General features: G+C 37.5%; 1 protein-coding gene across 9 annotated transcripts in view; it reads right to left on the bottom strand.

Moving 5' to 3' along the window:
• The window catches only part of LOC117214867 (protein NDRG3), a 33,980-nt gene extending 9,778 nt beyond the window's left edge, over positions 1 to 24,202 (bottom strand). Inside the window, exons 1-5 of one of the 9 annotated variants that reach the window (XR_004488958.1) lie at positions 23,813 to 24,200; positions 18,342 to 18,760; positions 14,449 to 14,502; positions 2,718 to 2,917; positions 2,039 to 2,159 (exon numbers count right to left, since the gene is read on the bottom strand). Coding sequence is in view for 8 of the 9 variants with exons in the window: in XM_033461243.1 (XP_033317134.1) it covers positions 2,039 to 2,159; positions 2,718 to 2,917; positions 14,449 to 14,502; positions 18,342 to 18,556 (590 nt within the window). In the remaining variant the exon portion in view is untranslated. Of the gene's footprint in view, positions 1 to 2,038; positions 2,160 to 2,717; positions 2,918 to 10,980; positions 11,001 to 12,813; positions 12,887 to 14,448; positions 14,503 to 18,171; positions 18,191 to 18,341; positions 18,761 to 23,812 lie in introns of those variants that run through there. The other 8 variants (XM_033461243.1, XM_033461244.1, XM_033461247.1 and 5 more) reach the window with 8 other exon arrangements.
• Positions 24,203 to 26,344: the final 2,142 nt, after the last annotated feature.

The raw sequence follows: 26,344 nt of genomic DNA on the forward strand, positions 1-26,344 counted from the left end.
TGATTAGTTGCCATTATGAAATTATTATTGTAAATAGCCTAAGGAATTTGCAAAATAATATACGAGATGGACTTTATGGACGAGATTACATGGACTTTAAGATGCCAATTTTAAATCATGATCTTGATTCCTCTGACTAAATTACAAAAATCCAATACAATCTCTCGAGTATCACCAAGTCGATCGATCGGAAACAAAATATTCGACTAGATATACTCGTCATCAAGTTTTACGGATTTGGCACGCGAGTGGGAATAGTTCGTATTTGCTGGTTGCATGAAAATCTGCATTGCAGTCTAAATTATTCTGTAACACTCTGTTTAGCTACGTATACGTCCGCCGAGGTGAACCTCGATTGTTTGAGGTCAGGTTAATCGGACGTCGTAGGTAGATAGCGTCAATCTTCCAATTCCACAGTGTAAACGATTCTCAGCGATTGTGTCACGCGGTTTGCGGAATTTTCTTCTTCTTACCGTCAATCGTAACATCGAAACGTATATGATAGCTCACGAAAGTATTTCTACATTTATCATAGAAAACTTTCGTGTATCATGTGCGTTATATAAAACATTTTGAAATTGTTCGGAATTTTGAGTAGCCGTCCGTTTACGGCTCGGACAGGCCCTATACCTTCTTTAGGAATTTCCGAATTATATGTCTTCCCCGAACTGTAAACCTAATGACTCTGAGATCAGGCAAAAAACCTCAGTCGGGAAGGCACGAGACCCAGCGGCTGGTGGGGAAAATCAGCAACATACTAGGGCAGTTCATCATCAGACATCGTACTGTATGGGTGAAATACTTCACTCCCAACAAGATCCTACCATCTCCGTGTTCATAACATCACGCTTTACTTTTATACAATAAATGCAAATACAGTGCTAGATTAGTCTAACATTCGATCTATTAAACCTCCTCCACCTTGAGCGTTAAGTCATTCGAGGTACGCGGTATCGACCGATCGGTTTGACCCGACCGGTTCTTGTTTAGTCGATAATTCGCAACAGAAATTTTACTAACACTGTGATGAGATTACGATGATTATACATATTGATCAAGTTTGAAACCAATCTACAACCAATCTTTTATCATATATCGAAACATTGCTATCAAAACTCTATATAATATCTAATATATTTTATTGTTTCAAATAAAAGCGATCTTATCGCGTAACTTCGTTCTCGTTAAACGACAAGAGCTAGTTCAACGATTGATGACAGAGATCTTCGAATAAATTCCTGATCTAACATTTCCTGATTTCATGAGAAGTTGAATAACGAAACGGCGAACTGCGCAACAGCCGGATAAGATCGAATCCATAGAAATGCAAACGGCGATAGAGGGAAAAGCGTAAGAAAGAATTTGCCGCGCAGGCATGAGGCAAAGGAGAGAGAATCGCTCTTAAGACATGGAGGAATTACCCGCGGTACATGTTAAAGTAGGAACATAGTCGGGGCTTCGACTAATTAGGATGTTAATTAGGTCATTGATTTGCACTAATTGAATTCACTGTCGTCAACTGACGCGCGCGTATCATTCTCTTCAACGATATTTAAATATTCATACGTATAATACGTGCACATATGGTAAACATTGGGAAATCAGCTGTCTCTATTTTTGCTTTTTCGTTTTGTTTCGTCACTGTCAGCCGTGCTGCGCGTTAATTAGCAAACTCGTTACTGCACGTCAAGGGAATCGGTGTTCGAACCTGGTTGATAATTGGAAGTGGTCGCTTATCGACTTTAGGTGTGGCTGCTAGCAATTACTCGTTTGCTGGATCGTGTTCGAAATGGAAAAAGAAATTGGTCCTTTGTATAAATTTTTCATCGACTATTTAGTACGAAAACCTAAAGGTTTGCAGCGATTTCAACATTAAAAATTGTATTTATTAAAAAAAAAAAGATATAAGTTTAAAGATATAAGATAAGATATTTAAGATATAAGATAAAGAGTAAAAGTTTGTCAGTGTGAATATTTAGCCGTAATTTTATAACGCGTTTCGAGAAACAAATAAACTTTCTGTAGAAAATGTACTTACTCCTCAGGCAGCGTGGGTGCACCTTCTTCTTGACCCGGTGCATTCACATGATAAACACAGAAGTTTTCGAGTAAAACTCTCATGTCGATGTAATTAAAGAACGCCTGGAAGCTCGATATATCTGAAAATAACGATCCACGTTTTCCTTTAATATCTTCTGCAATCAAAAATCTTATCCATCCGTATCAAATTCACTTAAAATCGTCTATCTTTCTTCTCTCGAGCGACGTAGACAAATTTTCGGTCAGATTTTTCACTTTATTTTCCAACAACAACGAAGGACATTTTGAAGAATTTTAATTAATATTACCACATTCCTATATACAGTGCATAGTAATTAGAATACAGCTATTGCTTTTCAAATACAAAGTCAAAAATCTATTTGGGAATATTCCGTAATTTTTCTTTATATTAATCTCTGCTATTTCCAAACGAAGTCTCATTAATACTATTATGGGTAAGATTTTACACTGCTATATCTTTTTTATCTTAGAAATCAGTAAAATCGAACAAATGCAATTAAATGTTTCGTTACTATACGATATTAGATGAAAAATAGAAAAATTATTGTTCGGAGTGGTTAGAAATGATATTAGGATGGTATTAGAACAAAATTCACATGGGGTGAAATTTGATCCATGATAGCCTCTAGAAATAATTAGAAGCATTGATTACTCACAGTTAAGGCCTAAGTCGTGATAAGTAAGAATGGCAGGTTTCGCTCGGTTCCCTTGCACAGCCACCAGCAAACTCCCTTTGTCGGTTTCAACCCTTTCCTCTCGCACAGAACTGTCGTCTCTCGATAGGCATCTTAGCGGAGGAAATTGAAGTTGAATATTTTTCAGTTCAATGTCGTCCATACTATCTGAAGGCATCGTGCTGTGCATGAAAAGAAGTCTCTTAATCCCTTGACTATTTTGCCACAACTAAATCAATCGAGACATTCTTGGCACACGTGCAAACAAAGCACCAAATATTCAAAGTTTGTTGAGTCAGACGAAATTTATACTTCGTTGGTGTTTCTTGAGTTAAGTAGGTGTCTTTATCATTGGTAAAATACTGAAACGTGCTTAGTACTCTGTTATCATTCACTTATAAAAGTATCATTCTTATTTGTGATGTACGTTGCGTCATTCTAATTATCTAAATGTAGTTGCTAGACTCTCGGCAATAATTGAAAATGCAATCGTTGGCTTTCTGCTTTTAAGTATCGTAATAGAAATATCTAAAAACATAAATTCTCTTCTACTAGCTTTTTCTTTATGAAAGAAGAAAGAAGATATCTCTATCTTCATGCAGCTCTTGGGGAAAAATAGTCGTATTTTAATAACAGCGAGTGTGTTAGGCATTAAATTAAATGCGCGAACAAGGACGTTTAATAAGGAGGAAATAATCGATAGCCTAGAAAATTCAGTGCTGACTTAACCAAGGGTCGATAGAAAATTGCATAGTGGAAAATTTATGTTGAATCGATACGCATTTTTTCTCGCGTATTTTTTATGCTCACCTGATATCTATATTTGCACACTTTATTTTTAATTTTCTCGAACGCGAAGCTACATGCTCGTAATGCAAGTAAAAGACGCTCCTGTTAATATCACATTTTAATCGCTAGACTAATTAGAATACTATTAGGTTAAACGAAGATAGAAGGAATTACATTCAAATGAGATACGAGAGTGCTAACCCTGAAACTATTGAATATGCAAAAGTTTGCATCGAAATGAAAAGAATCAGCCAGGTGAAGGGAGTTATTCCTTTTTGTTTATTCTCTTTTCATTCGCACTACAGACAAAGTATCATCAAATATTCGCTACGTCAACGCCAGAATATAAAATGTGCCAAGTTGATACTTTCAGCGGATTTGAATGGCTAGTCCTATAGGTTTTTGTCCCTTTCAAAGCGACGTATAAATATTTCGCGAATAAACTTTTGTTTCCCTCTGTTCTTGTGTTTCGGTAGAAATGTTACTTTTATTTGTTATAATTTTCCTTTGTTTACCCATATTAATAAGAAATTTTAAATATTGTAATAATCACAATTATAACAAAATAAAAACGTAGTTTAAGCGAAATAAATATTATTGTTCTTTATCATGTAGTATTATTGCTCTATAATTAATATTCTATCCCTTTCCATTAATTAATACGTAATATGTAACTCAATGTATAGTTCATTAGACAAAAGTATCAGAGCACAGTTAGTCAATGATTTATGATCGCTAACGGAGTAGTAATCGCTACATAATTGCTTTCTAATAACTCTTCGCCATACCGTAATTCACAGAAACGATTTGCGATAGTTCAACGATTAATATTCATTTGACCCATGAATATGTATATGTATTTGTACAAGTACGATCGTGTGATATACATTCGCGCTTAATTAATTAAGTAATTAACCCGAATGTAGCAGAGACAGACCACCCTTCCCATATGCCAAAATCCAGGGCAGGATGTGCAGTTTGCGTTACGAATATATGCTCTTTCATCGATATAAACTTTGATCAGTTCACGAATATACATCTCACTTATCAATACCAAAGAAACGATGAACATTATCTGAATACGAATTTCAAAATATCGAATTTTCTTATCACAATTACAAATACCTTCTTACGGAATACTATAAATGTACAGTGTACAATGGCTTATGAAAGTATTTCAATAAAAAAAACTTTTTCTAAATACATGTATATATTATGTGTATCGTATAAAAGATTTTGTATGACGTACGATACGATACGATTTCCATCCTATTGATAAAATTTGAAATAAATCCGAAAATGTACATAGAAGTTACAAGATGATTATAACAAACACACAGTTCATAGAGAAGACAAGATTTGACGTCCAAGAAACTGAAAACTTTGATAAAGGTCGTTTTTGCTACGAGTCACGCAATTATAATAATCGTACATTTATCTATTATACTGCCGCCCTTAGTTAGAATATTTTATCATTTCGAAACATCCGTGGAAACTGATGTTTTATTCTTCGTTCAATTGGAAATATTTTGCCATTATTTCATAACAGCCTATCGTATAATTATTCGACATAAGCAAGGTAGATAATTTCCATTAACGCAACAATTAATTAAATGCTTGAGGCGAGACAGTGTAATGCAAGAAATACTTGAAATCGTTTGTAATTCATACTTTCAAATAACATTTGCATAAACTAGGTTATACAGTGTTAATGAAATTCCAAAAAGTTTTCATATAGCGCATCTGATATGTTCATAAAGATTGTCTATGACAAGTATTCGAATGCTTTCTTCAATTACTATATTTTTCTACAGCTGAATCGTTGGTAGCACTTGCTATGCCTACGATGTCGCTAGATATGCGTGATAAAGGGCGTAATCGGACGCGCGCCTACGGAAGGTATGGATGATTTGCATAAAACTCGTGCAAACGCTTAATATAAACGCGTACACGCAAAGCCACGTACTTTATTAAAGAAGTCGGTGGTGTAGTGAGCTTTTTATGGTATCGATCCTGAGGACCACGCCCTATCGAGCATGGCGTTGCTGGTCGGATCGTGTGTTACTGAAGATGGCCCGTGTCCCCGAGACCGTGCATACCACACGCTTGCATTCTATGCGGTAATCTTGTGATTCGTGTGCGCAATTTCCCTTTGACGCCTGCAGTTCTATTCAGCTGTAGAGGACATTAAAGAGGAAACACGTAGCACCGCGTTCTTCTTCGTTAAAGCTTCCGTAATGTTCAAAAGTGCATTTCACTCTCCAGCGAAATGGCCGTTTAAGGTTCGTTTAACTACGCGTTTATTATGTGATCCAGTAAATCAGAGTACTGATTTTCCTCTTTAACGTCTTGACATGTGTATTTATGGCTTTAACGATGATTCTACCATCTTTCGCTTTATTTTCACGACTTATAAAAGGTAGGAACTTAGGAGCAATATATTAGAATAAAATAGGATTATCTGTGTCAGTATGACGTTTAAGTAGAAATAGGTAATTCGTCTTGTAATTCGCTAAATTCGATTATGAACAATCTTCGAGCTATATCTCTTCTTTTTTGATATCTTTTCTTGTTGAATCTAAGGTACACAATATTTTCCCAATTCTCTTATTATTCTACTAAAAATAGTGTCTCATACTGTACAAGTTCCATTATTTTGTGAAAAGATCAAGGTTGAATTTTAAAATATCGAAGCTTAGTTCTTAGAGTTCCAAGAAATTCTAAAGTGCTTCTTGCAATAAAACCAATGGCACGTTTTATACGACCGTCCTTTCGCAGTATCGAGTAAGACGCTTCCTGATTTAAATCGCTAGGAAAAACAAATGATACTCGTGGTGATTAATTTGATCATGTTAACCGTTTAAAGAGTACTTGGGCGATGCAACCCGCGCTCTTTCTCTGTCTAATACTGGAAGAATTTACTTTGACCTGTATTCTTGAGGATTTACGGGGCGACCCAATTTAGTTTACCGGGGAAATGTCAGGATCTCAGGCTGCCCTGCTCCCTACATGCTGACGCTTCTGCAAGTTCGAGCGAGATAAAGGAACGACACCCCCTTCTTGCAGGAATATCAGTGAAAATACCATCCACTGACCTCATAAAGAAGTTACTTTCTTCGTTGGATTCCCGGGGCTGATCCTGCCCTTTTGTTGAACGTTTCTTTTCCTTGCTTTATCATTTAGGAAGGCAGCGTTGCGTAAATTGCTTTTCCAGTAATACCATTCTCGTGTTTCTCTTTTTTCATACTGTTTCTTATATGTAAATGAAAATACTGCTTCTATTTTCTGGAATACAAGCTTTAAAAACGACCTCGTTAGTCGATGTGAATTAATTTCTGCTATCATTTTAATACTCTTTCTGTCACATTCCATATTTCGTTTATTCATGTGGCGCTTGAATGGAGCCGTGATCTCGCAAAAAGAAGAAGATATGGAACGGGATTCTCTCTTTGAAAACGTTGGCACCCGCTGCGAAAATATATCTGCAGAAATTATTTCATTAAATTTATACCCGAGATTTATAGACACAGCTGGATGGCGGCAGTTTGATTTTACTTGAAAATCAATACGTTATCCTGCGGACTTCACGATACACGTACAAATGTACTCTCAAAGTAATCATTTAGAGATTGAGTCGCTAAAATGTTTCCAAGTATTCGTTGAAAATGGAACAGCGTTGACAGTTTTTTTTAATATTAACAAATGGAAGTTATTTGAAATCGGTTGTACTCGTATTTAAGGCAGAATAGTAATCAGAATAGTAGAATATGTTTGAAGGTAATTTTTAGGAAAACTGTTAGTTCGCTATAATTTTTCTAGCACCGTAGAATACCATTTGGATATGAGAGTTCATTATAAATAGAGCCACATATCTATGTAATTTTAAGAATGACGAATAAACCATATTTTTTTCAAATTTAAGTGTATTATAGCCTGAACCATTATATTATTGGCTTTGTTGTTAAAAGGAAAATCTAGCCTCGAGAGAGTTAAGTGTCGAACGACATCAGTAAAAAGTTCTTCAAAGTAATTTCTCGCGCCAAGGAATTTCATGATAAATAGATAAAGTCTCGGTTAGATATACAGTACCCCCTTGTTTACACTGATAGAGCATTGCTTGCGAACGATAGTAACCCAACTTTATTCACTTTATTACTATGATCATATTTCTCCGGTAACGTACACCATAATGTTATTACACAAACAGGTGTTGAAACGAACGTTTAAGATTCAGCACGAAGAAAAACATAGAAGAAGAAAAACGAGGTTCACGAGAGAAATTTATGTAAAATACTGTAATTTATATGCGAATATCAATATTATTTTTCAATATTTTAGAATTTCTATGTGTATTTTTCAATACAAGCGAGAATGATTAAATTCATTCAGAAAATATTCATTGCAATATATATTCTGTACAGATATTTACTTTATCGAATGCTAGATTCTTATTAGCATATCTATCCAATAATGATAACTGAAAAATAAATGGTCTCACCAAAGTTTTTTCATTTACTTTTTTACATTCTAAGACTAGGACATAATAAAAATCATCTTCGTTGAAAATACGTTCCATAATTGCAAACGAGAATCCTAATGAGGAAGAAGCCTACTAAAGGAAAAGGAAGAAAGTTATTACTATCGATCATCGTCCGTGAAGCGAACGAAATTTTAAAGATATCGAGTGCTTCATTTTATCTTAATTGAGTGTTTTCTAATTTCTCAAAAAGATAATAAAAACGATTTCTATATTTTTATGACGAAATACGATGTAATCTAAAAATACGACGAGACATCCAATAACAGAATAATATAACTTGAAGTATACTTCTTGTGTAGATTTAACAGCCTTCTTTTTATACCTCGATGAATTTAACTTTATCTCCCATAAACGCGATATTACGTAGGTTAGAATCTGTAGGTTATTACTAGATTAAGATTTTAATGCATTTTAATGACTTTTAAAGGCGAAAAAACGCACAGAATGCACATAAAGTTGCAAGGATATGTAAAATATTCAAGGTATTTGTAAGAAATATTTTCTAGATAAAATTACTTAGGCTTCAGTTTTTAAATTAAGTTAGAATTCCATTTCCCTCCGTTTCTTTCTATCACTGCTTTCTTAAAAAAGTATTAATTGTTTTAAAAAGATATTATACGTTTCACGGCGAACTGCACTTGCCTTACATTTGATATTTCCTTTAGAATAACAGTATGATTTTAACAATATCGCTCTTTTTGAAAATTCATTCGTTGAGATAACTGGTTCTTCTGCTTCTAAGTTGTGCTGCGAATTATCGTTTCCAACCTATTACGTTAATATAATGATCTCATTAATTCTCCAGCTGTTCTAGTTTCCGGTTAAAGATTAAACGGTACTTGTAGTGGTTCGAATATATCGTTTGAGTTCACTTCATTGAATTTCAAAGCACAGCAAATCTGTCTGTGTGTGGTTTCCCGCATCGCTAGCACGTCGCACTATCATTTCCGGTGCAAGTTAAATCCGGTTGTGTTCCTGTCCCAAGTTGTCGATGAAGATAGTAACCATAAAAGTATGTTGTCAACGTATTTTTGCGTTTTCCTTTTTGATTAACTTTTATAATTATTTAAAAAGCCACTGATTCGCAAACATTCGATAAGTCAGGATTACGATTATTACGAAGCAAGTTGAAATAAAAATATTCCGGCTTTGCATTTCGCAAGGTATTCGAACAAAACTCATCGATTCAATCATCTACCTTTCCGTGACAACTGCTTAGTTTTAAAGTTCCAATGCTCGAAGAAATGGGAATTGATTATTCCAGGATGCGGGCGAAGATGCTGGAATATCGGTTATGCAAATTCTAGACGTCGGTTTGCCTTCCAGGATCCCTCTTTATTTAAAGAAGCTTCGTAGATGCATCGACGATTGGATAATACGAACGAAAATGGATTTCTAAGACCGCAACGTTGAAAATCTGATAGACAGAGGCCTGATAAGATTTTCACGCGAATCGGACGTTCTACTGCTTTTTTTTTCAACTCCGAAATTGCTTCGTGTTACGTATACGAAAAGAAAAAGTATTCGGTGGAAGGTGTTCGCGGGAATTGCGAAAAACTCCTGAATAGACACAATATCCCTGAAAAGCAGGATTTAATCGGCGGCTGCCTTCAATGACTTAGCGGGCAAAAAAAACGGCAGAACTTTTGAGGTATTCGCATAGAAAGATCAGAGAGCTTTAAGCCGAGCTTCAAATCCGCTTCAAACTCGCTGCAAATTAATCGCGGATACCGTGCCCAGTTTCCTAGTTTTCCCAGAGTTAATTCGAAATTTAAAGTTGATTTAAATTTTAGGTCAAATAAACGTCGACGCATGCTCGAAACTGGAGCGGTTAAAACAGATAGCGAATCCACTGAAACAGTATCTTTTATTAGGGTTCGTGTATCACATTCTGTGAAATTTACAGCGTGAACGATGTTAATGAACCTCGTTAGTCATCAGATATATTATATCGTAGAAACAATAATATATTATATTTATTTATTAAATAATATATATAAAAGTCTGTGCTAAAACAGACGAGGCACATTATTCCATCGATCATGGCATAAATTTTTGATATCGTTAGGTCACGAAGATATTGAAAAAATGTACTATTGACAATTAGTTTAAGAGCTAGACATTTTCAGATTTTTCTACCTTCAGATTTTTCATTTTCAGGACAGTCATATCTCGTTGTAACGCGTGCTAATGAAGTCTCGAAATAATGTATTTTTTAATGTTTTCTATAGCAAATGTTCAAACACTTTCCTTAGCCTCGTTATACATATATTAAAAAATCATTGCAATTCCATTATCAATTGGATAATCTTCTTGGCGAGTAGACAAAAAATTTATGAAAGCACACCGAAACACGAAATAAAATTGCTGCGGTTAGAAGTAGAAACATGTCGTATACGGTTTACGGTACCTGTCGAGATTCGTAACGCTTACCGAAGAAGAGAAAATGGTGGATTCGTAAGAAACCATTCGATCGATAAAAACCAAGCTAACCACCACGAAGGAACACTCGATATCCCCGTCATTCGATATCTCGTTTGTATCCTTTTTACCGATCGATTAACCGAGCTGCACATGACGTTTTTTCGTCAGCCAGTCCTCTGTCGCAGAGAGACGCATGTAAGACGAGGCTGTCGGGAACAGATTGATTTACGTCTTTCCTTTCTGCAGTCAGGCTTTCTTTCGAAAACCAGGCGATCTCGAACGATTGCTCGCTAAATCTATGCTGAATGCAGAGCACGATTCGCTAAAGCCGTTTCACCCAGAGAAAAATAAACTTTAATCGCTTCTAAAGATAAAAATTGATCGAATGCTGAACGTCGAGAAAAATGCATCTCAAAATGTAATATAAAGAGAAAAATGAAATATGGTCTATCCATACCATGCATTAACTTCAATCTCACAACAATTCGTTACCTTTCGTTCGCCTCCGATCCTCGAAGAGTCGTTGTAGGGTCTTTGTTTTAATTTTCAACTATTTCGTGACCTCTTCTCTAGTTTCATGCGCACTCGCTAATTATGCAATGTAGGTACCTCTCTCTGTTATTGAAACTTGTCTGCCTCTAAAGGACAGTATGATGTTGCACGAGAATTGAATAACGTGGGATTTTCCGTTTTCGTTAATTAGTCGCTACAATGATCGGGATTATAACGCAATGGCAGCGTATAAGATATTTCAGTACAGTTGTTAATTACTAATTAGAGAATTGCGAATTTACCTTCACTTTTTTACCATATTCTCGTTACAGACACTGTTTACAGAAATGTATACTAATATACCTTATTATGGATTATTACGATATAATTAAGGTTACGATCGGTATCCTGGTTACGTTGCAATCCAGTTGCTGTATGAAGTAATTTCATATTCGTGTTGATATTTCTCTCATTTTAATAACGAAACACGTGACAGAACAAAACACGAGCCAATATTCTAGAAGAGTACGTCTCGCGGAAACCACAATTTCATACGATGGTGTAGAGTTTCCGATTTTCTAATGCTTCGATCACGTTACCAATGATATCTCTTTAAGAGAGACAGAGATGGTTTCATTGTTTTTATCGAGTGGGAAATTGAGCTAAGTCCCGAGGATCGTACAATTCAGGTGAATCCGGCGTGTTGCCAAGTGGCACAAAAACGAATTTTCAGCGAAAGTAGAACAAAATGACGTATGAGTTCACAAAGTCGTGTCACAAGGAACTCTTACATTTTAATGTCCTGCTAACACCATTTATCATCACGCGTGTCTTATACCGCAGGAGTGAATAAGTGTCAACGAAGGATATGTGCGTATCTATAGATTACTACGTTACGATATCCTAAAAGGCCATATTTTTCTTTTGAATTGAAAATGAAATACTGCGATGCAAAAGAGAAGTTAGAAAAATATATAAAGCAAAGAAGATGAAGTTTGACGTCAAAGAACCGACACCGACAATTTTCCAAATATTTTCCAAATATTATCTCTGAATTGCATATCTCGAGTTGCAAAACGAAACACAGTCGATTTTCTTCCTTTTCGATTTAAGATAAAGTGCTTCGGAGAGTCAAAAAGAGGCAAAGGATAAAAGATTAAACTCGATGTGGAAGAACTGCGTTCCTCAAATGTCGAGATTGTTCAAATATTTTTTAAATATTATCTCTAAATTGCATGTCTCGAATTTCAAAACGAAACACAGTCGATTTTCTTCCTTTTCGATTTAAGATAAAATGCTTCGGAGAGTCAAAAAGAGGCAAAGGATAAAAGAAAAAACTTGATGTGGAAGAACTGCGTTCCTCAAAGGTCGAGACAGTTTTTCAAATATTTCCCAGGCATTATTTATAAATTGTTTAATTCGAATTACAAGATGAAACCACAGATTCGACTTCTCTTATCCGGGATATTATTTTAAGCGATGTATGGCACTGTCAGCTGCCACAGGCTTGTGACACAAATACTACGTTGATCGATATTGCCCATTGCTTTCCATGTAACGCGGAAACTTGGCTCCTATTTGCGAGTAAATATTTTTAAATTGCGCAACTTAACGTTTTCAAGGAGAAATTGTTCCTTTCTCTAATGACCCGCAGTTAATCCTAATTTCACTGCTAACTCCTCCGCAATGGAGATCAATTAAGAAGAAGTTTATTGGTTGCAATTTGAAGTAGGGCGCCAGTCTGTCTGATTACCCAATTTCGGTACAACAGAGAAAAATAACCGGCAACTCGCGCGATTACAAACTCTTCTATTACTTACTTGATCGTTCGACTTGACCGTTTCAATCAAAACAAGATGCACTCGAAACTTGTACACGATAATGCGCAATTGATCACGTATCCCCAATGCACGCTTCAAGAGTGAATCCATCTCAAAATTAAATTAATTACAACAGAACGTGTCGATACATGTATACAACAATAAATTGCGAAACGTGTTAGGATTGCGATATATTCGATGGCGGAATTCTTTGTCTCGTGGACACGTTCGAGTCAAGCGTCATTATGTACGAACAGATAGAAGCGTAAGTCTCGTAGTTTAATTACGTGGGAACAATACGACGTGTTGGTAGAATTAGAAATTTAATGTCGCGTCGTGCATCAAAGCGGCTGCTGCCGTTTGGCTCGCATTGGCTCGTCGTGAACAGCGTACACGAACGAAGTACATTTGAGATGGTTATGTAACGCAGATTTCATTAAGATTGTCGTGTTAGAAACTGCATTTAAACTTCGCCCATATGCACTCTCTCTGTTACATAGATCGGTTGCATTATTTTATTAAGTAGTTCGAAAATATTGAACACAGGTGATTAAGTGGCTAACTGAGACTCCAATTTGCACTTTATTGTTAACTCCAAGACAGACGTCAAGCCTCAATTCGTAGTTGGCTCTTTGAATTAAAAAGAATACGGTTCGGCGCGCTTGAAAGTAGATAGTTTTGAAGAAACCTTGGAAGTTGAGGTAATATTTGAGAACTGTAATTGTGTCCAAAATTTGTATTTAAAAGGGAGACGTAATTGCGTAAAGTGGTAAACTTTCCAAGAACTTTCGTACTATTTCGACAAAGAGCGCAACGAAGAGAACCGCCAAAGTTCGTTCAAATAATCGGCTACAAGAATTCCATTTTACCGGTGGAAAATCGAGAAAATACTCGCTTTCCGCGGAACCGGTGCTCCAGATACTTTTCAGACTTCATCCCGCTGTGTAATCAAAAATATATTTTCCATGGTGAATAACGAAAACGATACACGGTCATTCAATAAAAGTCAGGAGAAATAGGTCGCACGCAATGCCTCGCCATTACAATTTCATTTTCTCCGAGCCCGAGTTAATGCATCGTATCGATTCGTTCTTGCGTTACAACTTCAGAGAATTGCGATAACTTCAATGGAAAAAAAACAAGAAAGAGTGGGAAGGGGGGGGGGGAGGAAAGGGAAAAAAGAGAAAAATGTTCGTGCAAATATGACACCGGATCGAAATGATCGTTCTAGATTTTTATATGGAGAGACGTGTCTACACTCGCGCCTCTGACATTATCAGCAATTTATCGAAAGCAAACCTTGACTTGTCTGTACATTTGAAAAAGAGGAGTAACGTTGCCACTCTTAACAACGTAGCTGCCTATTACCGTGACGATCATTCGGCTTTACCGATATCGGGGTCAATGCCAATTCTCTCTGTACGGGATCTGAAAATCCCTACGGGACAGCAGATGGATGTCAATGAATATTACGTGTACGTACAGGTCGCTTCGATCAGCTACTGCGAGTTTCACTCCTGTACAAAATCAACTGCAGTCTACGTACATATATGAGCAGGGTAGATCTATAATACATATACGTATGCCATACATAGATACGTATACCACGCGACTACGTTCTACGTTGTTTGTTTTCAACGAAACTTACCCCAAAAGAGCAGATTTCTCGGGTGTGGCTGCGGTCGGCATCCTGTTTCTTTCCCTAGAACAAAATAGCGGCGAATAATAACAACACCCGGCCCTAGCGGCTTACGGCCTCTACCCGGGTACCAACGACAAATATTAGCAGGCAATATAATGAAAACATTTCAAATACATTATTTTAAAAAACCGATGAACGATAATCTATACCCAAAAGTCTGAATCATTTGTCGTATCAGTATGAAACACGTTTTCCTAACCGCACCTCAAGCATACGCGATATTCTCGAGGTTCCAAGCATTATTTTCCGGTCAACGATCGATCGAAATACATCGTAAATTAATGTCACGTAATTTTCGTTGACTTGAACCGCCCAACGGGGGAAATAGACTTGAAAGACGATAACAAAGTGAACCAGAACGATCGAACGCATCGCTGAAACAAAAAGAAGCTTGGGCTGTTCCCCGCAGAGGAAATCGAGGATCCGTGCGGTTAAGAGACGCGTCGTGCTGAATACGGTTGTCGCCGTTCTCGGAGGATCGACCTCGCAGGAGGATCTCTCGAACCGAGAAGCCGGTTCCACAACGCACGCGCTGTCGTCGCGCGCCACGAAGCACACGCTAATGCAACTCGAGCGTTGCGAGGACAAAGGAACACACATCCGACTACGTGCATGCAAAAAAAGATTACTAGTAACGATAATAACAATATAACACCGGTGATAACTTTACAGAAATCCATTTTCAGTCTTTATATAACGAAACACGCGATGGCACGCTTGATATTCCCCTTTTTGAAACCAATTTAATAATGGTAATTCTTTCATTTTGATTATATGTCATAATATATATTTAAGATTGAAATAATTCTCTGTAACGTTATTTCTTACGATCGATTTAGAATTTATTGAAAATGTTATATGCTACAGCGTAATGTGGTAATTACAGTTTTGAAAACACAAGTAATATGACAGAGAAAAATTACATAGATATATGTTTAAGAAAAAAAACTTCACTGTCAGAATGTGTACAATTTGTTGCTGAAAGGAATTACTCTGATTTAAACGAATGTACGGAAATTCTCAGAGTGTTGTAACATAAATCAAAGCGTATAATAATAATGCATATATATATGCTTTCATTGGTACATGGAATAGTCGGAAGATAAATGTAAATAGCAGATAGATACCGGAAACATAAATCAGAATAATAGCTTCCTATTACAAAGAGCACAGCTTTGTATTCTACTGAACGTATATATCACATTTTTCAAAATTTGAGATTTATATCATATACTTAATCTCAAACATCACATTTCCTGTCTTGCTCAATTCTCTACTATCGAATCAAAGTACACATAACGCTATACGTCCCATAATATTTGATCTCGTCGTAGCAACATATAAGAATTCTGATTTAACTTCATTCATAAATATCAAACAGAATTTGTACTGGATTTATTGGAAACTTTTCTCCGCCGATATTACAAATGATATAGACTTATTAATGGCCTGCACTGTAGACTGTAACCTAGATTAGACCATTATCCCTATATGTACACATCTTATGAAACTGATATCGCTATGTATAATTCAAAAACGTCCGAATCTGAAAGGGTCTTCTATCAAAATGAAATATTACCTTAGGTCGTCTAGATAAAATTATACAAATTCTTCGATAAGATATTAAATTCTTTCCTCGATGTCTTTTCAGAGAAAGAGAAATATTAAAATTGCTTTCGCGTTGTGACATCGTTATCCTTAATTAAAAATTCGGTGCACAACAAACTTATCACCAATGTTGCGTTACGACATTCGCTCAGGTTAGCACAGATAAGGCGGCAAAGCAACGAGCACAAACATAAGCGATAAACAGGAAAGCAGAGGAAGTGGAAAAATTAGACAACGAATATAATACACGCGGTACAAGTGCTAGGAAAGGAATGACGTTCATGTCGCACGATGCGGCTTACCTCGTGGCCTGCTTTTGTACCCAGACCGATCAATAGTCGCACCACCAACTTCCGGTCCTAAAGTCCGTCCGTGCTTAGGGTTAAACCAGTCTTTGATTATTCTGATAACAGGGACACGCGTATGCCTAATTCGATTCGTAGTTAGGCTGGAAGGAGCTCACATCGAGAAGCGATCGCAAGATCGAAATCGTTGGAGCCACATTGCCGTGGTCGCGCTATCGATCCTTAATTATTCTCAGTTATGGAGCACTTGCAAATTCAGTGCGTCGCCATCCAAGAAATTGTGATTGGAATTTGAAAAACAAGAACATCGCAGATGCAATTTCTCATTTTCAAATGGAACGATTGAATCGGCTGTTTGTTCCTGAACATTTTTCGTTTATCGAATGTTGGGAAAATCCGAGGTGTTGTCCCGTGGTTTATTCGGTACTAAGGGAACCAGGGAAAACTTTTGTGAATATATTATGTGAAATACATCTAATTGAAATTTCATTAACATTCTAATAAAATATGCATTGTCAAACTCGCCTTTTTTACCAACATAATCATAATAATCGTGTTTCATTACAGCGATAATACAATTTCGAAATACAATACACATAATATATTTATAAAAAATTCCTACGATATTGTTTAAACACAACACGTACTTCGAATACCGTTTTAAGCCACAGCACGAATTCAAGCTACAGAGTTCAACGTAGCAGGAGAAAGGTATTAACCCTGTTGCCGTCATCGAATTATTACGTCTCAATCTGACTCTTGTATCGATAAGAGAAAAGATTTCTACCGTTTTAAAACCAATTTTATAATAAAAAATTGACACGAGAAATTGGACGTACCAATAACGTCTGTGTCGCATTTTTCTTAAATTAAAAGAAAATAGGTTAAAACAAGATTAAGAGTCGAAAATGATTCAAAGAATGCTGAACGTTTAAGAGAGAAAGAGATCCATCTGCGCAAAATATAATCCCTACATTTATTCCAACAATGATACGATATTTGCAGACAGATTACGAACTTCTTTATAGGTTCCATTTCCGAAGTTCGTTATTGCAAGCAGTTAGTAAGTCAGACGTATTAGTAGCAATAAAATTTAATAATCGAAAAGCCACCATCTCCGTAATTTTCGTCATGTTTCTTCGAAGTACACAAAGTACATTTCTGTAATTTTAGTGACGACCGATTTAAAAAAGCAGCAGGAAACTGTAACGATCGATTCCTCGACGTCCCAGTCCACCACCGTGGCCAATAGCAAAAGCACTCTAACCGTACCGCCGACATTTTCGACCTCGAACCGATCATTCACGACCTCCTTAGCTTCTGCCCAGGTTACCTCGTCATTGATCGAGTTTGTCTTTCAATACGAAATCTCTCTTTGATACGAACAATGCTATCTCACTGAGAAAGTATTCGATAAGCTCTAAGGAGGTTCTTCTCTTTAATATAGAAATAATTTCAATTCAATTAATCGTAATTTGAATGTCTATGAAGTGACTAACTTAAACCAGCGTATTATATATTCTAAGTAATGCAAAATTATTAACAACGTGTTAGGCATTCGATATCATACAATAAATATATACAGGTATTATAAATTTTATAAGAAGATAAACAATAATAGCATTCCATAAATTACTAAAAGAATCGGATGCACTGTATAACGACTCAATATTTGATAACTCTGTATCTAGATTCTTACTTAAAAGTCAGCAAAACAGATCGTGCATCAAATCTGCTAGTAATCAGAATTACTTACAGAATTACTTCATCCGCGACTTGCGATGAGTAAATCTTGAGTAGAAAGGCCCGAGGTCGAGAAACAACGAAAAGACGAAGCGAAACAGCGTGTCCCGCGACCGTCACCCCTACCTGCCGACCGGTTTTTCCCCTGTATACGCAGACAATAACGTATATATAAGACATTACCTTGAGACGATCGAGACGCTCTCACGGCGGTCCACGATCAGCGGGTCCTTTTTCCTTAGCTCGACCTTGGGCGAGGCGAAACTGAAAGCCTTCTTGACACTCTCGAGGACGCTCTGCCCGGTGGTCTGTGTTTGGTCGACGATCGTTGTACTTTTGTACACGTCTTCGCCCAGGTCGCCTAACGACCTGTACGAAGCGCCAATACCTGCCGGCATGGCGACGTTTCCGCTCGCTGTTGCTCGCCCACGATGATAAAACCCAACCCCGACTCGGACGACCTATTCGGACGTCTTCGACAAGGATGATCCTGTCCACCGTTGCGGTGGATCTACCTCTGACTTCGATGTTCTTCGCCGACACGCGTCCCACGTTGTTCTCCTCTCCGATTGCTGCTTGCTGCTGTTGCCGCGTTGATGATGCTGATACGCGTGCCCGAAGCCGAGATACGCCAATATCGTGCGTCAACAAGGCAAACGAACGGGCAAAGGGGCAAATAAAGAAAACCCAAGATAAAGAGGTTCCATGTGAACGCGCTTAGACTATCGATCGAGGCATTGGCAAACGATTCTCTGATGGAACGGCCATCGACTTCGTTTCAGTCGCAGGTGATACGACGCCACGAATACGGAGACGTAATCCACTGACTTTGATACTTTTACGAGTTAGGAAATCGTATTGAGTAACCGTGGCGGTAAATGTTTTGATATTGGATAGCATTTGGTCACATCTTTTATTGGTTACAAAGTTTCGTTGAAGCATAGTCCATTTCTTTCGCAAGTGTAAATGTTTTATGGTTGAAACTTGGAAATTTTTTGATGGAATTTGGAATCATAAATAAACTACGAGTAAGTACGATAATGGAAAAAAATATCATTTGTAGAGTGAGTTATGGATAGTTCTATTTCATTTTTTTCTTGTTTGATTGGTAGAGAGAAGAATATTTAACGTTTAAAGTTTAACCAATTTATTTATTTCCTTCTAATTTCATTTTATTTAAACGGACGTTTAACGAATTTCCGTTTAAGATATCCACAGGCAAACCGTGTCGAAATATAAAACTATTCCAGCGTTTTCAGTAATGTAGATAACGTATCTATGATATGAATGACACGTTAATGATTATTACCATTGGAACGTTGAAATACTTTCACTCCAGCACAGAAGTTATGTTTAAAACTTTCAACTAATAGTTGTTATGTAATACATTATAATTAAATAAAGCAAATTAGCTTCGTGATTAACCGAATTGTTAAATAATCATATGTAAATATACCGACAGAAAGATTTAATCAAAATTTTAGTCTTTTTATAGTATTTCTTTCTATCTATATATTTAAACGTAGATAGTTTACGTGATACGAACCGTGTTAAGCATTTTAATGAGCTTGACTTTAGTTTGAAATTGGGAATTTATAGTGCCAGTCATAGAGTAAGAGTGCTTACAATTCGTACCTCGTTGGAACGCGTACTTACGAGAGGAGAATTTTTCGGTTGAATTCCACAAAAATATGCTTAGCAAGTCAAAGTATGGATTTATGTATATCAAGTATAGTATATATATAATTAACTCGTGTAATTCTTTTGTTCTTGTTTTCAGCCTGTTTTTATTAACCCTCCCATACCTAATTTTCTTAATTACTTCGTTTTCCTCGTTAATCCATTTTCGCTCGGCAATTTCCACTTTCAAAAAAAAAAAAAGAGAAAAAGAATGCAGGTTAATTTACTTATATTCGAAATCATTTTAAAGAATATTAGTGACAGATATTCGTTTTACCGTTTTATTTTTCTTTTTTCTTTTATATAATCCAATTTCATGTAATACTTACATGAGGTTTTTATTCGTGATTCTACTCAAGTGAACTTTGCGCACGTACAGCTGTATCCACCGACGTTCTCATCTTAATGTATTCAAAATCGAGCAAAACCAAACGCGGTCGAAAGGTATGAATAACACTACAGTCGCTCATTAATGCTGTGCTTCAAGGATCGTTAGAAGTTCGTGACGTCATTATATAGGAGAAAGGACAACTACACCTGTCGTTGCTCGGTTGATATTGCCATTATGTTTTCGATGACTCAACACCAACCACTGCTTATTCCAAACACCATAACTAAATGAAAGCAGGCAGACTGTTTCATAATTACTCGAACTGTTATGCACATATTCACACATGAGCATACACCGATACAAAAATTTAATTGAAATTGCAGAATTTAATCGTCAGAATTTATTTCCATGGTTATTTTTATCGTTTTTTTCTCTCGTTCGTGTTTAATCACATATGAAAAGATTGCATTGAAATTGTAGGATTTATTCCTATCATTTTCTATCGTTGTTCCTATAGTTGGTGTTTTCATAACGTAACGACTTTAATTCGATAAATTAGAGGAACGACGAGACCGATGTTGTCTGCGTGCACCTGTCTATTCTTAATTGACGTTCCTTAATTGGGTTCTAGCTAAGAAAGGGACAGATGTTGTGCTTTCAGAACTAATAGGACGTTTCCTGTGTACGCCCTTCCTCGATTCCAGATCTCGATCCACTTCTCGAGATTACGGGATCGCGTCTAAATCATCTAACGCGATATCTTCATCTTTTTCCGAACGTTTGACATTTCCATTAATGTAGAAAGGCTCTTTACCTACGAATAGAATCGTTTTGCCATTACCTCGTCGACAAGTCTCCGCGAAACAAAACAAGAAAACAAGACAAGGAAGAAAGATAGGTGTCAGGAAACATGGCTCGGCATGCACAAAATTCAATGACTTAGTCATTACACATCGAGACATTCATGCGTGGCCGCATGCCAATTGCAAGGTGCAACGCTTGTGCGCCTTTGTGAAAACACGCAGATGCTGAGAGAGAAGCGAAAACGGTGATCAGTGGTCGTGCCAATTCGAAATTGCTACGGAATTGCTCGACCGTGTGCGAAAACATTTTCGAAATTCGAATGATCACACGGTTTACTGATTACACGCTTCGCCGATGATTTTGGACGTGTATTTGCACATGTATCCGAGAAAACAGGCACGTGCATGCAGAAGTTGTGAATAAATAAAAAGCCTGATCGAAGATTCGATGTTCAATCGATTGTTATATTTTCCTTATTATTTTGTTACGTGAGACCTCTTGCATAATAATTTAGTAACTAATATTAGCGAATCAACAAAGGATCAGTCGTAGGTCGTAAACTTTTATTTAAGCTTTTGCTAAGCAATTTTTACGATTATTCGTAATTAAACAAAAATTATTTGAAACAATTTATTGGTATTATTAATTTACAAGTTTTTAAATTTCATTTAAAATGTACTTGCAGAACTTGTCACCTGTTCTCCCAATATAAAATATTCTATTTGACATTTCGAATCTGAAGAAAACTGCAGTTATATGATTTTCTTTCTGTCATTTTTTTTCATTCAATTTATAATATTTAATCGTAATTGTTTATGAAAGAATCTATGAAAAATTTATGAATCTATGGAAAATAAAAAAATGCTAGTTAGAACATTTTAATTAAAGTGGATAGTTCTCATTAACAAATTTCGTACGGTTATCTGAGAGAATTTATTAGTACAGATAATTTATAATTTTACAATTTTATATTGGATCATACAATTGTATGCTTGTTTTATTACCAAACTTCCTCTATCACGTGTGACGAAGTTTGTCAATACTGTTAACTCACACTTGTCAAATTTTACTAATAATATTAGTTCAATTATGCAAGAGGACCACGAATTCATTTCGTATCTCATTATTTGCGTTTGGACAAATTCGCATGATGTCGAAGCGACGATAACGATCGATAAATTATACCCGGGCTGGATGTCACGAAGAAAATAACGCCTCGTAACGTAAGCGTTTAATCCGGTCGACGCGACCCGCTTCGCTAAAAAGAAATTTCTTTTCTACGATGTCCCGTTATTGACCGTAAAAACGAAAGCGTAAATCACTTTTTACGGGCACGACCCTCTTCGGAACACCAAAGGGTATTAACGTGGCGATTTGACGGTCTTCCTGTCAATTAAATCCTTCGCTCACCAAGAAATTTCTTTCTTCGACTACGAAGAACGTTATATTGTGCGTTACGCTAGTGACCATCGAGTTCTCGTAACGTGATATAGAAAAAAAAAAAAAAGAAAGCGAAAATAAGATCACGACGTTTCAGGGTGAGATTATAAATATACAGTTTAAACGCGCAATTGGTTTTTCATTTTATCGGCGCTCCTCGAAGTTCTATAAATTCTTTAACCCGATAAAAGTACGCGGCATATTACGATTAAAAAAGGGAACACTTGTCCCTTCGATAAACGTTACTTGAGGTAAATACTTGATTTTAAACCCTGCTGTAAATATACATGCATACGTAGAAGCATAGTTTGAAGAATTTATATTTCGTGGTTGACGCGCGTATGGGAAAACAAATCGATAAGAAAGAAGATCGTAAAAAGCTCGATACACGTATGTAGATTGACGAACGAAAATAAACCGATTTCCGTATTAAAGAATGACCCCTGTTTGTTCTACTGCCCGTTAATTTGATATTCGAGCGTAGCCGTGAAATCCCATTAAACTTTTATCACGAACAGGAAGACAGTCGTAAATATTACAAGCTATTGATGAAACGTTCGATTCCAACCTCTCCGATCATTCTCTCGAGTCGTTCGATTAAAATTACTCCACAAACATATACGATGCGTCGTATAACTTATATAAGCTTCGTACGACCGTGGAAACCTAAACTATGGGGATCAGCTGCGGTCTCCGACTCGTATATGCATCTACGTGTGCGTGTGTGTCCACGCACACGTAGGAATTTTTCAAAGACAGAAACCACGGCGATCCATCGTTTTCCTCGAAAGGTAAAATTGCTGCAATAGTAGAAATGTATCGGTGCGCGTTTGAATCGTAGCACAGGAGGGTCGTGTATTGATTTTTCGCGTGGATAGCCGCGTGTATAACGTCTAACCTCGTTTCCCGTCGAGTAATCGCATACCCGGGCTACCAGTGTGACGTATCGAGCTCTCGATCGTATCGCTGACGCACTCGTGCGACAGTCAATGTTAAATCCCGTAGTGGCGGGAGCTGGTTTAAAAAACGTAAGGATGAGAATGGAGATTGATCTCGCAAGGTGAAGCTCGACCTTCTTTAGAATACCCTATGACTCATTTCGAGTAAAACGTCGCTGTCGGTTATACTTAGTCGCCACAGTTCATTAAAACAGAAAGAGTCGTGTGAAAATGTGGCGAGGAAATGAACGCCCGAACGCGCGCACATACATACAGACACGGACACACGCACCTACGCGCGTTGAAACATCAGTGATAGAGACGACAAAGGCAAACGCAATCGTCATCGATCGGAATGTTATACGCCGCGTTGGGGAATTTCTTTTTATTACCTGTTCGATTCTTGCAAACAAGTCTCGACTAGAAAATTGCGCGTGGTTGGTGCACGACCTGTGACTCACCTCGTCTTGCGCGGCTCCCGCTGCGGAATTCTGGTACCGAAAAAGAGTTGCAGCTTCTCTGCGACTTTCGAACAAGATAGTACGGAAACAGAGACGCGACAGACGATTACGAAGCGTTAGGGATCTTTGTATTCGCTCTTCTTTCTGTTGCTCGATCCCTTCGCGACAGCTCTCACAGCTAACTCGTGATTTTATCTTTTCGTTCCTTAACCGACGCGGTGCTCTGACGTAACTTTCGTCGTTGTTCCCTTCTTTTCCTTCGTTTGCCCTTTTTGTTTCCGACGTGTGACGTGTGAAAACGCACCACGAGAGACAAGACTAACGAGAGACCGTACCGTGTTCTCAAAGGCACCGCACGATTACTATTGGCCCGAATACACGACTCAGACTACAGACTGGTCAATGGGAATGCGCGTCGCTTCGTGCGCGGTGTAGAGCGGATCGAACCAGTTATGGACGGTTTACCGACATCTGGCTGCAAGATGTAGGATCCCGATACAAGAGGGAAAACATTTACCTGACTACCGGGCAACCTTAATCGACCTTGGATAACACCAACTTTTGTTTTATCCCGAAGAGTTTGCTCCGTCGGCTTTGTAGGAATCCATCATATCTATCGCGCTGTTACTATGTATTTAGTTGCTTTATCAGAGTGGAGTCGCCGTTGCACGTGCTTAGATTTAACGATATATGAATGCAGATAATTTTCGCTATCTTATATTATATCATCGTGTTTATTCTGTTTGGTTAAAAAATTTCCTAATAATATTTTTATTTTGCAAGGAAAACAGATATTTTATAAACGAGTCGAGTAACGTGTTGTAATAAGGAAGCATGAATCTTGTGACCGAGAGCTGTAATTATTGTTACGAGATATTCGACGAAGAAATTTGCTACGTGTAGTGTTAAACACGAAGAGAAACCAGATCCATAATCGATCGTTTCTACAACAATTATCGCGAGTCTTAACAGGAACGATCCAGCTAAATCTAGTTCGCAAAGACTCGAACGAAAAGCATCGTGCACCGAAGAAAGACTTTGTTAGACACGGTAAACATTCTACGATTTGCACGTTTAATTTATGTCTTATGACACGGTATACGTATATTGTCGTAACATGCCGGATTAAAGTTGATATTTCCTAAACTGCTTTCAAACCTGTCGTATTTCACGCGCTCCAAGATTTAAATTCAAATATAATTTTTTAAGACTTTAATGTCGTTCAGAATTGCGCCCATCACCGTCGTCTTAGAAACGAATTAACGATCAAAGCAAAGCAAAGAATCGAACCAACTGACGGATGCTCTTTTGTAACCGATATGCATGAGTAGCCTATACGTACGATTCAACGTAATTCCAAGTCGTATTACATCGTCGAGCGTAAATCTGAAATTCAATTGCATTCTGGACCGTCACGTTCCACTTTCATCCGCGTCTCTTCCCCGTTGATCAGTTACCATTTACCTCGTTCTCGAGATTAGTCCGCAAGAATCCCGAATCGGTTCGAACACGTTTCTCTTCTCCCTTATCCATTTGTCCCCCTTCCCCCTCTTTTCCTTGTTCTTTCCTCGTTCGATCGATGTTGTTTCTCTCTTTCTCCTTCGTAATCGAGTCAAATATGAGAAGAATGGAACAACGAAACGGAAATGCTCTCGAGAGAATTTAAGGGGGATGGTCTGTTTTATGAAATTCACTTTGACGCGTACGATAGAGATTAAATTTGCGCGGGACAGAGGGGATTCGGCGTTGCGAAGGAATCGCTCTTCTGGATGAGGAGGGACGTTTTCGAATTGGTGGACGTGCGCGAAAACACAAGACCAGATAAAATCAGGCAAGCTATCCAGCTTGACTGCGTCTACGCCCTATTCGATGACGTCGAGGTAAACGAAAGTCTCTTGCTTTCGTGCTGGCATCACCCGAGTAATCAATTCCGGAGATTACCCAGCCGAGCGTGCTTTTATTTATATCCGGTTAAAGCGACCTGCCGTATCACACCGTACCGTAGTAATTCAAAAAGACGCGCGTTATATTCTTTAACGGTATATGGTCGGGATGGGGTCGCGCCAAAGCGGAGGAATTTCCGTGAACGATAGCGCCGTATAACAGCCGGCCGTTACGGATTCAACGATAGCCTTTCAACGCGATCACGTATTTATTTTCCAACACTCTACCGTAGTCGCCGCCATCGTCCATAGAAAAATCTTGGAACGCTCGATTAAAATCCTTTTCGACTTTCTCGATGAACGAGGTCAGATATTAGCGCCAAGTTTGTCGTATCGCGTATCTACAAACAAGGTAGATGATCGAATCGGAAATTTGCCACAGTTGCTGAAACTTTCATCGTAAACATCGCTCTTAACGATATTTATCGTTAGATTAATATGCATTTCGCGTGAATTTACGTTGTTGCTTCCGTGCACGTCGTGCAAATTAGGATACAGAATCTGGAAACATGGTGAATAATTAAATAACGCGTAGTACCGTACGAATTATGAATTCATTTGGACGATTAAAATTATAAAATGGTTTGAA

The sequence above is a fragment of the Bombus bifarius genome, unplaced genomic scaffold (genome assembly GCF_011952205.1).
Source record: "Bombus bifarius isolate JDL3187 unplaced genomic scaffold, Bbif_JDL3187 scf7180000009243, whole genome shotgun sequence".
Lineage (NCBI taxonomy): Eukaryota > Metazoa > Arthropoda > Insecta > Hymenoptera > Apidae > Bombus > Bombus bifarius.